We start from the raw sequence: 15,745 nt of genomic DNA, 5'->3' as shown, positions 1-15,745 counted from the left end.
GTCCGGGTGGGATTTTTGGACGAGAAGGGGAAGCAAAGCTGCGGAGCCGGGCTGGATAAAGCCATTTCACCTTTAATTGTAAGCAAAAAATCACTCTCACGCGGATTCTCCGACACCAGCAAATAAAATAAACTCTAACAAAAACAGAGAAAGTGAATCACTGTAGTCCAGTCCGAAAACAACCCATATTTATATATATATTTATAGATATGTCGTTTGTAGCAGTGAAAGGCAAGTATGGGCCAGTGAATTCCCGAGAAATTACATTCTTTACATCCCAACAAGGTCTAGCGGCTGGAAAGTGGCTGGAAACAAAAACCGGGGAGCGTGGAGGGGCGGGGGGGTGCGGGGAGAGAGGGGTCCTGCCCAAAACGTGTGCCTGGAGAGGGGAGGGGGGAGAAGGGAAGGTGCTGCCCGGTGCCGAGCCCGGTCCACGCGGCCGGGAGGGGACGGGGACAGTGCCCGACCCCCGGTGGGTGGCCACGGTGCCCATCGAGCCGTGCCCTGTTCCAATCCATCGCTCCAGTTCATCATCCGTGCCAGTTCAGTGCCCTCCTGAGCCCCCCAAATCATCACCCCAGCGCCCTCCAAATCATCACTCCAGTGCCCTCCTGTGCCCTCCAAAATCATCACTCCAGTGCCCTCCTGTGCCCCCCAAAATCATCACCCCAGTGCCCTCCTGAGCCCCCCAAATCATCGCCCCAGCGCCCTCCTGAGTCCCCCAAATCACCACTCCAGTGCCCTCATGTGCCCCCCAAATCATCGCCCCAGCGCCCCCCTGCATCCCCCCCTTCCACAGCTGGAAATGCTCCAGGAGCTGCCCCAGGGACCCCCCACCCCAGCTCTGCCACCCCCGGGATGCTCCCCCTGCCCCTCTGCCCAGCCCGGAGCCGGGGGGGGTTGGCAGTGTCCTTGGGGTTCCCTCTGCAGCACCTGGCACAGGAGGGACCGGGGGGGACAGAACCGGGGGAATGGAGGCAGGGGAAGCTGGGATTTGGGATTTGGGCCTGGCTTTGCCGGGAGAACATCGGTCTGGCAGTGGCGGCCCCCAGGCTCTTCCCAAGCCTCAGGCTGGGGCACAATGGGCACCTTGGGGGGCACCCCGGGGTGGGGCTGGGGGCAGCAGACCCCCAGGGAGGAGGGGACCCCCGCAGTGCCCCCCTAGTGGAGCCGAAAGCAGAGCCAGGCGCGTTCCCAGGGGGAAAAGGGGGGCACAAAGCCCAGAGACCCCCCAAACCTCCCCTCCCGGCTGAGCCGTGCCCGCCGCGGGGCGGGGGCTGCCCCGGCCCTGCCCCCGCGGCCAGGCAGGTTCGAGCCCCCCGGTGCCATCCCCTGCAGCAGGAGTGAGGCGTGGGGGGCAGATCTGGGGGGCTGGGGGCGCGGGGGAAGGGGGGGGACCCCAGTAAAAACCAGCTGAGAGCCCTAAAGCGGTTACACGGCGCGACACGGACTGAGCTGGCCCGGGAGGGCTCAGAAGAGGAGGATCCAGAAGAGGAGGGCTCAGAAGAGGAAGGCTCAGAAGAGGAAGGCTCAGAAAAGGAGGGCTCAGAAGAGGAAGGCTCAGAAGAGGAAGGCTTTCTTCTTCAGCTCGTTGCGCTTCCACAGGGCCAGCTTGCCGAACTCCTCCGGCGGCATCTCGAACACTTTCAGGAAGTCCTCGGGGGACAGGTGGCGCTGCGAGGGGGGGACAGAGGGTGGGGACACAGCGCAGGGACCCCCCAGGAGCCCCCCGAGCCTGACACAGCCCCTACCTCCAGCCTGGTCCTGTCCACGCCGGGCGGGAGCTTCACGCGGCCTCGGTTCGTCACCATCAGCATCTCATAGGGGTAGATCTGCAAAGTGGGGGGGCTGTGAGACCCTCAGAGAGCCCCCCCGGCCCCTTCCAAGCCCCCCCAGCCCCATCCAGGCCCCCAGCCCCGCTCACCTTCTGCTCCAGCATGCTGGGCAGGGAGTTCCCTCTGTCCATGCGCCCGCGCTGGCCGTTCTGGGGGGGCAAAGCCTGCGGTCAGCCCGGCCCCCACCCCCCAATTTCTCCCCCTGAAGCCGAGCCGAGGTGAGGGGCTCCAGCCTGGGGGTGCCAGGCCATCCGTCCCTGCTCCAGGGACTCGTCGTGGCCCCGGTGGCCGTGCCCCCCTCCCCGCACGTCACCCTCTCGCTGGGTCTCGGTGTCCGGGCCAGGTGAGCTCTTACCTGCAGGGCTGGACAGAGAGAGGAGGGGGCTCAGCCCGGGGACCCCGCTGTGCCCCCACATTCCTGCTGAGCCCGGGCTTGTGCCACCACTCCCAGTCCCTGGGGACACCCCCACGTCTCCCAGAACATCCCCACATCCCCAAATCGCTCCCACTTCCCTGCAGGACATTCCAGAATCCCCACGACATGCCCCACACTCCCAGGGACACCCCCAGGACACCCCCACACCCCCAGGGTCACCCCCACACCCCCAGGGACATCTCCAGGAAACGCCTTCATCGCCAGGACACCCCCACACCCCCAGGACACCCCTACACTCCCAGGGACACCCCCACATTGCCAGGACACCCCCAGAGCACCCACTCATCCCCAGGGACACCCCCACACCCCCAGGGCACCCCCAGGGCACCCCCTCATCCCCAGGGACACCGCCAAGACACCCCCACATTCCCGGGGACACCCCCAGATCCTCAGGACACCCCCAAACCCCCAGGGACACCCCCACACTCCCAGGACACCCCCACTCCCTCCCGGTCCTCACCAGGGCTGCCTTTCTCGCTCCCCGCCGAGCCAAACTCTGCCGACTGCAGCTGCGGGGGGACAGGGACAGGGTCACAGGGACAGGGACGGGGTCACAGGGGGGACCCCAAAGCCCTGAGCGGGGTGGGGTGACCCCGGCAGGGTGGGGGGACAGCTGGCAGCCACTTACCCGGGTGAGGGTGCTCCGGCCGGAGGCGGGGAGGGAGGAGCTCTTGGAGCTCGTGTGGAGGGCTGAGAGAGAGGCAGAGACCGTCAGGGACATTTAGGGACAGGCAGGGACAGGCAGGGACCTTTAGGGGCCTTTAGGGACAGGCAGAGACCGTCAGGGACATTTAGGGACAGGCAGGGATGGGTAGAGACCATCAGGGATGGGCAGGGACCTTTAGGGACATTTAGGGACAAGCAGGGACAGGCAGGGACCTTTAGGGGCCTTTAGGGACAGGCAGGGATGGGTAGAGACCATCAGGGATGGGCAGGGACCTTTAGGGACATTTAGGGACAAGCAGGGACAGGCAGGGACCTTTAGGGGCCTTTAGGGACAGGCAGGGATGGGCAGGGACCTTTAGGGACATTTAGGGACAAGCAGGGACAGGCAGGGACCTTTAGGGGCCTTTAGGGACAGGCAGGGATGGGCAGGGACCTTTAGGGACATTTAGGGACAGGCAGAGATCTTTAGGGATGGGCAGGGACATTTAGGGACATTTAGGGACAAGCAGGGACAGGCAGGGACCTTTAGGGACAGGCAGGGATGGGCAGGGACCATCAGGGACATTTAGGGACAGGCAGGGATGGGTAGAGACCATCAGGGACACCAGGGATCTTTAGGCAGGGACCTTTAGGGACAGGCAGAGACCATCAGGGACATTTAGGGACCTCTAGGGACAAGCAGGGACAGGCACGGATGGGCAGGGACCATCAGGGACCTTTAGGGACAGGCAGGGACCATCAGGGATGGGAAGGGATGGACAGGAACAGGCAGGGGTGCAGGCAGGGATTTGGGAGCTGCAGGCAGGATTTGGGATGTGCAGGCAGGATTTGGGAGCTGCAGGCAGGATTTGGGATGTGCAGGTGGGATTTGGGAGCTGCAGGCAGGATTTGGGATGTGCAGGTGGGATTTGGGAGCTGCAGGCAGGATTTGGGATGTGCAGGCAGGATTTGGGAGCTGCAGGCAGGATTTGGGATGTGCAGGCAGGATTTGGGAGCTGCAGGCAGGATTTGGGATGTGCAGGCGGGATTTGGGATGTGCAGGCGGGATTTGGGAGCTGCAGGCAGGATTTGGGATGTGCAGGCAGGATTTGGGATGTGCAGGCAGGATTTGGGAGCTGCAGGTGGGATTTGGGATGTGCAGGCAGGATTTGGGATGTGCAGGTAGGATTTGGGATGTGCAGGCGGGATTTGGGAGCTGCGGGCAGGATTTGGGAGCTGCAGGCAGGATTTGGGATGTGCAGGCAGGATTTGGGAGCTGCAGGTGGGATTTGGGATGTGCAGGCAGGATTTGGGAGCTGCAGGCAGGATTTGGGATGTGCAGGCAGGATTTGGGAGCTGCAGGCAGGATTTGGGATGTGCAGGCAGGATTTGGGAGCTGCAGGTGGGATTTGGGATGTGCAGGCAGGATTTGGGAGCTGCAGGCAGGATTTGGGATGTGCAGGTGGGATTTGGGAGCTGCGGGCAGGATTTGGGATGTGCAGGCAGGATTTGGGAGCTGCAGGTGGGATTTGGGATGTGCAGGCAGGATTTGGGATGTGCAGGTGGGATTTGGGAGCTGCGGGCAGGATTTGGGAGCTGCAGGCAGGATTTGGGGGACAGGAGGGGGGTACAGGCACCCAGAGATGAGGAGGGAAAGGGCCGTGGGCTTCAGGAGAACAATCCCACTCACACGTGTGGAAAGGCGTCCGGTCCGGCAGAGAGCGGGTTTTCCTCCGGATCGGGAGCGACTTCTCCATCTCCTCCTTCAGGATCAGCTTCCCGAGGTTGGAGGTGACCTGGGAACCGAGGGACACACTTTGGGATCGGTGCCAGCGCACCCCCAGCCCCTCAGCGCTGCCACCCCGCCCCTGACCTTGCTCAGCTCCTGCCGCTGGAGCTCCCGCAGGTTCTTCATCTCCTCCGTCAGATCCTCATCCTCCTCCTCCCCTCTCTTGGACGCCATCCGCCTCCTCCACTCCGTCTCTGCGGGAAAAGGGACGTTCCAGCCATTCCCAGCCCTCCTTGGGGTCTCCAGGAGGGAAAACCTCGCTGTTTCCACCTACCCACGACGGCCAGCGACGGCGGGCAGGGCCAGTAGTCGGTCTCGATCTTGGCGGGCTGGTTGGGATCCGGGGGCTGCGCCGCCGGGAATTTGGAGGATTCGATGATCAGGTCCTCGATGAGATGCTTCCCGTGGTGGGCACTGGAATGGTGGTCTGGGGGCACGGCGGGGGTGAGGCATCATCCCGGCATGCCCCATCCCATGGGATAGACCCCCCCCACTCACCTTTCTGCCGGTAGATCGGGGGCTTCTTGTAGATGTTGAGCTCTGTCGTGTCAGTCTCTGGAAGGAAAAAGGGATTTGGGGTTGGGAATGGGAGGTCGTGGGGTTGGGAGTGGGAATTTATGGGGTTGGGAATGGGAGCTCATGGGAATGGGAACTCATGGGATTGGGAGCTCATTGGGTTGGGAATGGGAATTTATGGGGTTAGGAATGGGAACTCATGGGATTGGGGGCAAATGGGGTTGGGATTGGGAATGTGAGCTGATGGGGTTGGGAATGGAAACTCATGGGAATGGGAGCTCATAGGGTTGGAAGACCATGGGGTTGGGATTGGGAGCTGATGGGGTTGGGAATGGGAACTCATGGGATTGGGATTGGGAGCTGATGGGGTTGGGAATGGGAACTCATGGGATTGGGAACTCATGGGATTGGGATTGGGAGCTGATGGGGTTGGGAATGGGAACTCATGGGATTGGGAACTCATGGGATTGGGAACTCATGGGATTGGGATTGGGAGTTGATGGGGTTGGGAATGGGAATTATGGGGTTGGGGTTGGGAGCTGATGGGGTTCAGAGCTCATGGGGTTGGGATTGGGAACTGATGGGGTTGGGAATGGGAACTCATGGGGTTGGGATTGGGAGCTGATGGGGTTGGGAATGGGAACTCATGGGGTTGGGAGTGGGATCTGATGGGGTTCGGAGCTGATGGGGTTGGGAATAGGAACTCATGGGAATGGGATTGGGAATTTATGGGGTTGGGAATGGGAACTCATGGGGTTGGGAGCTGATGGGAATGGGAGTGGGAGCTCATGGGGTCGGGAAGAGGCTCCAGGACAGCCTGGCTGGGGCAGGCAGCGCTGGGTCCCGCTCTGGGGTGCCGGGGCCGTTACCGGGTCGGTGGAAGTGCTGGACGCTGCTGCGGGTGGGGGCAGCGCCCTGGCGCGAGGGGGGCACCGGGGTGCTGCTGGGGGGCCGGCTCTCCAGCCACTCCCGGATCACCTGCGGGAAAACGGGATCGGGATCAGCGAGACCCCTCCCCAGTCCAGCGCCACCCCCTCCTCCCGCAGCAGTGCCGGTACTCACCTCCGGGGACGGAGGAGGAGACATGGATTTGGGAGACAGGGAGCGCTGCAGAAGGCAAGGATTGAATGAATTTTAATGGTTTTTTGCTGAATTTTAACAGTTTTAATAACCTTCATGAACTGTTACGAATTCTGACAAATTTTAATAAATTTTAGGTATTTTTGTGCTGGAATTTTATTCAGTTATCCTAGAACTCTATTCCAGCTTGGCGATCCTTCCATCCAGGCGGGATTCTCCCTCAAAAAAATCCAGGGAATTCCTCCTCACCTCCCGGCTCCGGGGCAGCTCCACGTGCTCCATCAGCGAGTAGGTGAAATGGGGTTCGTAGATCATCAGGTCGGGGCGTTCGATGTCCAGGATCGCTTTGTCCTTGGGGATGGCAGCCAGGTCCTTGTAGCCCAGGACCTCGTTGTCCATTTTGGCCTGGGAGGAAGGGAAAACGCCTTCGTTTGGGGTGCAGAAGGGAATTTTTGGGAATGGGGAGGGTTCGCACCCTCCAAGCCCGTGCCAGGGGGGATGGGGAGGGTTTGGGGGGGGTCACATCACGACCCCATGGATTTAGGGATGAGGTGGGAAGGTGGGAATGTCTTACCACGATGCTGGAGGGAGAGCCAGGAACGCTGGATCCGCGGGAAGAGCAGACGCTCCCAGGGGAGGTCAGTGGCTGCTGGAGGGAAAAGGGGGGATTTCAGCCCAGGAAGGGGCTCAGGGGACACCCCTGAGCTCCCAAATCCCGCGGATCCCAGATTCCTTGGGGATTGGGATTTCTGGCGGGCGCCGGGCAGGCAGGGGACAGCTGGGAGGTGACACGGCTTGGCCAGGACACGCTGCCACTAGATGGTGCTGCCAGGCTGGGCTGGAGGAGGAGGAGGAGGAGGAGGAGGAGGAGGAAGGCAAGGCCCTGCTAACAGCAGCCCATTACTGCCTCTGCCCTTGGCCACCAGCCCCTGCCCTTGGCCACCAGCCCCGTGTGCCTTCCCTGCCTGCAGGGCTCCCCATTGTCCCACACCCTGCCAGGACCCCCAGCGCCTCCAGCACCCTACCTGGACCCCCAACACTTCCCCTGTACCCCCAGCACTTTCCCTGGACCCCCAACACTTCCCCTGTACCCCCAGCACCCTACCTGGACCCCCAACACCTTTCCCTGGACCCCCAACACCCTTCCTTGGACCTCCAAAACCTTCTCTGGACCCCCAGCATCCTGCCTGGACCCCCAGCACTCTGTTCTGTACTCCCAAAACTTTCCCTGTACCCCCAACACCCTTTATTGGACCCACAGAACCTTCTCTGGACCCCCAGCACCCTGCTCTCTATCTCAGCACCCTACCTGGACCCCCAGCACTTTCCCTGGACCCCCAACACCCTGCCTGGACCCCCAATACCATACCTGGACTCCCAGCACCCTCTTCTGTACTCCCAGAACTTTCTTGGACCCCCAACACCCTTCCCTGACCTCCAAAACCTTCTCTGGACCCCCAGCACCCTGCCTGGACCCCCAACGCCCTGTTCTGTACTCCCAGAACTTTTCCCACACCCCCATCACTTTCTCTGGACCCCCAATATCCTTCCTTGGACCCCCAACACCCTTCCCTGGACCTGCAGAACATTCCCTAGGCCTCCAGAACTTTCCCTGGACCTCCAGAACCTTTTCTGGACCCCCAGCAGCCAGTTTTCTACCCCAGCACCTTCCCTGGACCCCCAGAACCCTGTTCTGGACCCCCAACACCCTCTTGGGACCTCAAACACCCCCCCTGGACCCCCAAGACCTCCCCTGGACCCCCAGCTCCCTCCTTGGACCCCCAGAACCCTGTTCTGGACCCCCAACACCCTCCTGGGACCTCAAACACCCCCCCTGGACCCCCAAGACCTCCCCTGTTCCCCCAGAACCCTGTTATGCATCCCCAACACCCTCCCTGGACCCCCAACACCCTTCTTGGACCCCCAGAACTCTGTTCTGGACCCCCAATACCCTCCTTGGACACCCAAGACCTTCCTGGACCCCCAAGACCCTCCCTGGACCCCCAAGACCCTCCCTGGACCCCCAGAACCCTGTTCTGGATGCCCAACACCCTCTTTGGACCCCAGAACCCTGTTCTGTACCCCCAAGACCCTCCTTGGATCCCCAAGACCTTCCCTGGACCCCCAGCACCCTGTTCTGGACCCCCAACACCCTCTTTGGACCCCCAACACCCTCCCTGGACCCCAGAACCCTGTTCTGGACCCCCAAGCCCCTCCTTGGACCCCCAGACCCCTTCCCCAGCCCCACCCTTACCTTCTGCAGTCTTTCCATTCAGCTGTGGCTGGGCGGTTGTGTCAGTCACAGGCTCCTGTGGGGACAGCGGGGTTTGGGCACTGCCAGGGTGGGCACAGAGCCCCTCACCCCGGGCTGGGGGTCCCATCTCCCACCGCCCTCCTGGCACGGGGCTGAGCCCTGCACGCCCCACACCGGGCACGGGGGTGGCACGTCCCCACTGCCGGACGTTGCTGCGCTGGCAGCAGGACGGGCCTGCCGGGAGATGCCAGTGTGCCCCGGGCAGGGGACAGGCGGGAACGCCGCACTCACCGCTGCCTCTGTGGCTCCACATCCCTCTGGGCGCCGACTCCGGGCTGGGGCTCGGATGTTCCCTCTGCGAGGAGAGGACAGAGGTGGCGGTGACTCGCAGGGTGACGAAGCCAGCCCTCGTCCCCACGCTGTCCCCACGCTGTCCCCGTGCCTGCTGCGTGTCCCTGCCCCGGGGCTGCTGACGGTGCTGGCGGCAGTGACGCCCTTTTGTCCCGCGGTCTCCAGAAGGCTCCAGCGGCAGCGGAGCGGGCTCGGCCCCCCAGAGCCCCCGGGGCTCGGGCCTGGCCGCGCTCTAAAGCCACAATGCCGCGCACAAAGGGGAAAATTCCCCATTCTGCTCCAAACTTCTCCTTTCAGAAGGGAGGGACTTGGGGAAAGCTCCTGCGAGCCGGGCAGTGACAGCGACAGCGACAGCAGCGCGGGCAGCTCCGGCCCTGAGCCCCAGCCCTGCAGGCTGGGCACGGCGGTGGCACCGCCTTTGGGGACACCAAGCCCGCTGTCCCCCAGCCCCGCGAGCGCAGAGCTCGCTCCCGTGGGATGCGGAGATGGAGCAGGAGCAGATCGGAGAGATCCGGGAGCATCCTCGGGCAGCCGGAGGGCGCGGGAGGGGGAGCTCCGCCGGCAGCGCCGTGTCCCTCCCGTGAGACCCCCCCCCCCAACAAAGAACCCCCAGATTTGGCACTGGGACGGGGTTTAGGGCGCTGACCCCCACCCCCAGCACCTCCCCGCCCTCCCGGGGGATCCGGCACCGCTGGGATGGGCACCCCCGGCCCGGCACAAGGGTGGCATTGTCCGGGCGGGCACAGCCGTGAGCTCACACTTTCCAGTGCCGGAGCCAGCCTTGCCCCCCGCCTCCGGTGGCGCTCCAGGGCGCTTGGGCCACCGGCGGGGACGCGGTGACAGCGAGCAGATGGATGCGATGGCGGAGAACGGGAGCAGAGGGAGCGGCGGGAGGGTGGGTGCGGGGCCGGCGGGGAAGGAAAACAAACCCGAGCCCGGGGCGCGGAGAGACGCCACAAAACTGGCGAGGGGTGCCGGGCCTGCACAACCACCTCGGCCACGGTCCCCCCCCGCCCCTCCCCGCGCTCTGGGGACGCGGGGACAGCTTATCAGGCGCAGGCAGGGAGCCACCGCCCCGATGGCAGCCGCGTTCCCCATGGCAACCTCCAATGTCCCCGCGGATCCGCTGCCAGGTCCCCCGCGTGGCCCGAGATAAGGGCGGCTCGGCTGTTTGGGATTTTCCTGGCCAGGAGGGCGAGGGGGAGCGGGGACAGGAGAGAGGGGGACGCAGCGTGTCCCCCTCTCAGGGCGATGCTGAGGGGACCCACGGCGGGGAAAGAAAAGGGCTGGGCAGGGAGCGTGGGAAGAGGGAGAGAGATGGAGGAAGGAAGGAAGGATGGATGGACGGACGGACGGACGGACAGGGCACGTGCGGGCGGGGCTCACCGGGATGGAGGGGTGCCGGTCCCCCGCCGTGAGGGGGAGCCAGGGCTGTGCTGCTGCGGGAAGAGGCAGATCCCTCCTCCCCACCCGAGGAAATCCGGATTTGACTTTTCGCAGCCGCCAAAGCCATCAGGGCCCGGCCCCGGGCCAGGGGCCAGGCCGTGAGAACCCCCCCACGGCCCGGGGGAGTGCAGGAGGGGACTCCCAGCCTTCCTCCACCGCCCTCCTCCTCACCCTCCCTCCCTGTCCGTGCCACCGTGTGCCCGAACTGTGGCGCGGCTGCCGCGGCTCGCGGCCAGCAGCGACGGGGTGGGGGGGGACAGCCGGGGTCACAAGTTCCCCGAACAGACGGTTCCCGCCAGCCCTGGGAACGGTGTCCGGTGCTTCCCAGCCCAGCCCAGCCCAGCCCCGGCCTCCTCCTCCTCCTCCTCCTGCTCCTCCTCCTCCCACCACAACCTCCAGACAAACAGCGCAGGCGAGGCCCGGAGCATCCTCCCCGCTCACCGGGGAAACCGAGGCACCGCCGCACGCGGGGCCCCACCGGCAACTTGATCGCGACAGCGACGAGCCACGGGCAGCGCGTGGGTCCCCGACCCGCGGCCCGCCGGTGTCCGGTTCCTCCTTTGTCCTGTTTCTGCCGCTGCCATCCCCGCCGGGCCAAGGCAGCGAGCCCGTGGCTATTGACAGCCATCGCTTCCGCGCCGCTGCCCGAGCACCTCGGTGGCCTCAAAAGCCACCGGCTGCCAGCCCCGGGCGTTTTTCCATGGCTGGGATGGACCTGCCGCGGGCACGGGGATGCTCTGTGCCTCAGTTTCCCTGGGTGGAAGGTGGATGGGGGGGGGGGGGGTGGGGTAACAACAATCCGCCCACCCCATCCCGGAGCGGATGGAGATGAAGGAGGCATTTCCACCTCCTCGGTTCCTCCCATCCGCGGAATCTGGGCCAGCGCAGCTGTCCCCAGCCCTGCCAGGAGGCTCCGAGCCCCGCAGGTTTAGAGGGGGGAGGCGTAGCCTGAACCCCAAAACTGCCGGGGGCTGGGGGCTCCTTGCCCGGCCCCCCTGCCCCGATGGCCACCCCACAGCCCGCTTTGGGCCGCGCCTCACGTGGCTCGTAATCTGGGATTAAAGTGGGATTAGCCTGCTCATCCCGCACGCGGCGGGACCCGCTGGGGATGTGTGAGGAGGCCGCGCCCTCCGGGGCTCCCGCTGGGGGTCTGGGGGTGCCCCCGCGCCCCAAAAACCCCGCGGTTCTGCCAGCCCTGGAGGCAGCCCCATGGCATGCCCAGCGTTGGGCACGCAGGGGGGGGGGGCCTCGGCACCCCAATACCGCGCCTGGGGTCACCACAGCGGGGCTCACACCTGACACGACACCGGGAGGTGGCCGGGGGTCCCGAGGTGCCAGGTGGTGGCCCTGGAATTAGCCCAGCCTAGCCACCCACCCTGCGTGCCCACAGGTAGCAGCTGAAACCCCCGGAGACGGCTCCATCCACGGCCAAGAGAGGAGAGGGGACGCCCCAAATTTGCGCCCGAAATTCTCCCCCTAAATCAGCCCCCGATGCTCCGTGGCGGTGGGGAAACAGGAATTTGGCCCCTCCGGGCTTTGCCGGGGGGGTTGGGGCGCTCCAAAATTCCGTGTCCGTGGCAAAAGCGTGACCACCACGGCCAGGGAGCGTCAAACCCTTCACAGGGGGCTGGGATTGGGGGGTGCCCCCCCAGCAACAGCGCTGAGACCCCCCCCAAATTCACTGCTCAGGTGGGGCTGGGCAGGGCTGGGCTGTCCCGGCCTCCTCCCTCCCTTGGCATCCGCCGTGCCCGTGGCGATGTCCCCAGGGAAAGGGGACAGGGGTGTCCCGGGGGGGCGCCAGGAGCGCTGCGGTGCCGCGGGGGGGGCTCGGGGAGGGGTCCCCGCGTCCCCCCCTACCCTTCCCCCAGCGATGGCAGCAGCGCTGGGTGTGGGGACAAGGTGGGGGACAAACTGTGGGGCACCCCCGAGCCCTCCCCCCAGCTCCCCCCGGGAGCGGCGGCAGAGAAAAGCGACGAGAAAACGGAGAGCGGCCGCCACGAACCGGCCCCCCCCCGCGCCCCCCGGCGCCAGCCCTGTCCCCAGCCGTGTCCCCAGCCGTGTCCCCAGCCCTGTCCCCAGCCCTGTCCCCAGCCCTGTCCCCGTCCCTCCCGAGCCGCGCGGCCGCTCACTCACCTAAGGCCGGGGACACCGCATCCCTCCGGCCGCGGGGGGATGCCCTGGGCGGGAGGAGGCCCCGACTCGCGCGTGGGCTACCGGGGCTGCGGCGCATCCGAGAGCGTGACAGCGGGGCGCGGGCGGGCGAGCGGGCGGGCGAGCGAGCCTATCACCCCCCGCCAGCCCCGGCGCCCGATAACCGCGGCTGGGCGGGCGTGCGGGGGAGGCTGCGTGGAGCGCTGCGTGGGAGGGTGGAGGAGTGCGTGGCTGCCCGGCGGGGGGGGCTGGTGGCCGCGTGGGTGCCGCTCGCCTCTCCCCAGCTCGCTGCTGGCTCAGTCCCTTTCCCAACAAGAGGAGAATTAGCCGGCATCATGACGAAGCAGTATTGGCCGCCGCTCCTCCCGCTTCCCCGGCACAAAGAGGGAGGAAAACAGGAATAACCCGGCCTGCCCCGCTGCCAGGGGCAGCCCGGACCCCCGGCACCCCCCCAGCCCCCGCTGGGCACCGGGCGCGGCAGCCCCCGCTCCCCCCGCAGCCCCTCGGAGGGATTTTGGCACCCCCAGCCTGTGTCGAGGTGGGGGGCGGGGGGGTGTTGAGCACCTCACGGGGCTGCGGCAGCGCGGGGCGGGGCGGGGATGGCACCTCCCGCCCAACCCGACCCCCAGGCTGGGTCTGGGGGTGCTGCGCCCACCCCTCGCTGCCCCGGGAGGGGAAATCCAGCGGGAATTTCCACCCGCGGGACCGGCGCAGCCCAGCGAGGGTTGGGAGGTGCTGGGAATCTGCCAGAATCGAGCGCTGGGCTCTGGTGGGGAGAGCTGATGCCCCCCACACCCCAAGCCCCCCACACGCCCTGGGGGTCGCGGTCCAGCCCCGGTCCGGGGGAAGGGCTGGGCAGTGCGGCCGGGCTGGGCAGGGCAGGGCAGCGAGGCTGCGGCACCTCCATCCCTCTGGAGCCGCTCGGAACGGGATCCCGGCATCCCGGCATCCCGGCATCCGGCACGGGAGCGGAGCCGCGGCCGGGCCCTGCCGGGGGCGGCGGGGCTGCGTTGGTGCCGCAGCGCCGGGAGCCGGAGTCTATTCCCGGCTCTGTGTGGGAGCGCTGCCTGGTGACAGCAGCTCCCTTTCTGGGGCTCCTCCTCGCTGCTTCTGCTCTTTGCTGCCTCAGTTTCCCCCCACCCGGCCTAGGAAAGGGCTGCCGGACCCCTCCGGATGCACATCTGGGGGGGGATGGACACGCAGGGGGAGGCAGAGCCTGGGGTGTGTCCGGGGATGGACGCGCGGGGTGCACATCTGGGAGGGAACACACCCGGGGCCGCACATCTGGGGGGATACAGGCCCAGAGGTGAACATCTGGCGGGGATACAGCCCCAGGGGGATTCACAAACGTGTCCTTTAGCGCCAGGGCCGGCCGGGCTCGCCGGAGCATCCCGGCCTGGGCTCCGCCGTGCCGCCGTCCCCCCGCGCCGAGGGGGCTCCGCCGGCCCCCGCCGCCCCCCGGGGCCGTGCCCGTGAATAATCGAGGCTGCGGCTGCCTCTCCCCCGCCACTAACCCAGTTTCTCAAGCATGAAGACGATCGCAGCGGCTGCTCGGCGGCTACCACCTGCGCCCGGGGGCTGCTCGGGCGCCTGACCCGGCCGTGGCAGCCGCCGGGGCTCGACCTCCCGGCCCGGCACGCCGGGGCACCCGCGGGGACGGCGGGAGGAGTTTGGGGACGCCCCGATGCGGCTCCTACCCGCAGCACGCAGCGGCCCATGCACCCACTCCAAGCCCGGCCACGCTCGCCAGACCCCGCTGGGTCACGCCTGTCCCGGCCGTGCCCTTCAGAGCCGGGCCCGGCGCGGGCGGAGGCCCGGGGGGCCCGGGGGGTCAGGCCCTACCTTCAGGGGAGCCCATGGCCCGCCGCAGGCAGCGCTGCTCGTCCGCCGGGAGCCATCCCCGCGCCGAGCATCCCCTCCCGCCCCTGCGCCGCACGCACGTTGCCACAGCGACCGCCTCCCTCCGCAGCCGCGGAGGATGTGCGGGAGCGGCCTCGGGGCTCGCCGGGAGCTGCAGGGCGGGCAGGAGCTGCGCGGGGGCTCGGCGAGGGATGGAGGAGGTGCAGGAGCATCCTGTGGACTCAGAGAGGGATGAGGGAGTGAAGGACAATCCTCGACACACACAGGAGTGGAGGGAGTGCAGGACAATCCTCTGGACATTGAGAAGGATGGAGGGAGTGCAGGACAATCCTGTGGATTTAGAGAGGGATGGAGGAGTGCAGGAGCATCCTCTGGATTCAGTGAGGGATGAGAGAGTGCAGGACAATCCTGTGGATTCAGTGAGGGATGAGGGAGTGCAGGACAGTCCTCTGGACACACAGAGGGTGGAGGAGTGCAGGACAGTCCTCTGGACATTGAGAAGGATGGAGGGAGTGTAGGACAATCCTCTGGACACTCAGAGGGATGAGGGAGTGCAGGAGCATCCTGTGGATTCAGAGAGGGACGGAGGGAGTGCAGGACAATCCTCTGGCCTTGCCAAGTGATGGAGGGAGTGCAGAAGCATCCTTCAGCCTCACTGAGGGGTGCAGGACAATCCTGTGGATTTAGGGAAGGATGGAGGTGCTGCAGGGGCATCCTTCAGTGAGGGATGGAGAATGTGCAGGACAATCCTCTGGACTCAGAGAGGGATGGAGGAATGCAGGATAATTGTCTGGATTCAATGAGGGATGGAAGGAGTGCAGGACAATCCTGTGGACACAGACAGGGATGGAGGAGTGCAGGACAATCCTGTGGATTTAGAGAGGGATGAGGGAGTGCAGGACAATCCCCTGGGCACACACAGAGGGGTGTAAGAGTGCAGGACAATCCCCTGGGCACACACAGAGGGGTGTAAGAGTGCAGGACAATCCCCTGGGCACACACAGAGGGGTGTAAGGAGTGCGGGACAATCCCCTGGGCACACACAGAGGGGTGTAAGGAGTGCAGGACAATCCCCTGGGCACACACAGGGATGAAGGGAGTGCAGGAGCATCCCTTGGCCTCCCCACCCTGCGGGACGGCCCCAAGGAGTGTTCCTGCATTCCCGGGGGCACAAGCCCTGCCCCCCCTCTGTGCAGCAGCTGCCTGACCCCAAACCGCCCCCCTCTGCCTCACCGCAGGGCTCTGGGGCTGCACCCAGAGGAGCTCGGTGACCTCCAGGCTGCGGGGGCTGGCCTGGACACTCCCCAGGGGACACCAGCCCTGGCACCCCAGTGGCACCCCCCGGTCCAGCTGATGGGACTTCTGGAGGGCAAGGACCAGGG

General features: G+C 65.8%; 1 protein-coding gene across 7 annotated transcripts; it reads right to left on the bottom strand.

The window, feature by feature from the left end:
- Nucleotides 1–56: 56 nt before the first annotated feature.
- Nucleotides 57–14,438, bottom strand: DMTN (dematin actin binding protein). 7 transcript variants are annotated; one of them, XM_068174446.1, is made up of 17 exons: nucleotides 14,346–14,438; nucleotides 8,847–8,910; nucleotides 8,556–8,610; nucleotides 6,876–6,950; nucleotides 6,551–6,706; nucleotides 6,284–6,328; nucleotides 6,091–6,199; nucleotides 5,204–5,260; nucleotides 4,980–5,132; nucleotides 4,790–4,899; nucleotides 4,607–4,712; nucleotides 2,900–2,961; nucleotides 2,732–2,780; nucleotides 2,191–2,198; nucleotides 1,925–1,984; nucleotides 1,752–1,832; nucleotides 57–1,674 (listed from the first exon to the last, which is right to left on the bottom strand). In XM_068174446.1, exons 3-17 carry the CDS (start codon nucleotides 8,571–8,573, stop codon nucleotides 1,561–1,563), a joined length of 1,203 nt encoding a protein of 400 aa, XP_068030547.1. In that variant the 5' UTR covers nucleotides 8,574–8,610; nucleotides 8,847–8,910; nucleotides 14,346–14,438; the 3' UTR covers nucleotides 57–1,560. The 7 variants fall into 7 exon arrangements, 1 of the variants encoding a protein (XP_068030547.1); XR_010993886.1 differs by having other exon boundaries at nucleotides 1,925–2,198; XR_010993889.1 differs by having other exon boundaries at nucleotides 1,925–2,198; nucleotides 6,876–6,947.
- Nucleotides 14,439–15,745: the final 1,307 nt, after the last annotated feature.

This window comes from Anomalospiza imberbis, chromosome 28 (assembly GCF_031753505.1).
Source record: "Anomalospiza imberbis isolate Cuckoo-Finch-1a 21T00152 chromosome 28, ASM3175350v1, whole genome shotgun sequence".
Taxonomy (NCBI): Eukaryota; Metazoa; Chordata; class Aves; order Passeriformes; family Viduidae; genus Anomalospiza; species Anomalospiza imberbis.
Note: the sequence above shows the minus strand (reverse complement) of the source record. Positions and strands in the feature narration are given on the sequence as shown.

Coding starts and splice junctions, on each gene's coding strand:
- DMTN (XM_068174446.1), bottom strand. Junction 2,962..4,606: donor CCGGACGCCTTTCCACACGT/GTGAGTGGGATT, acceptor CCTCTCTCTCAG/CCCTCCACACGAGCTCCAAG. Junction 1,675..1,751: donor TGGACAGGACCAGGCTGGAG/GTAGGGGCTGTG, acceptor CCCCCCTCGCAG/CGCCACCTGTCCCCCGAGGA.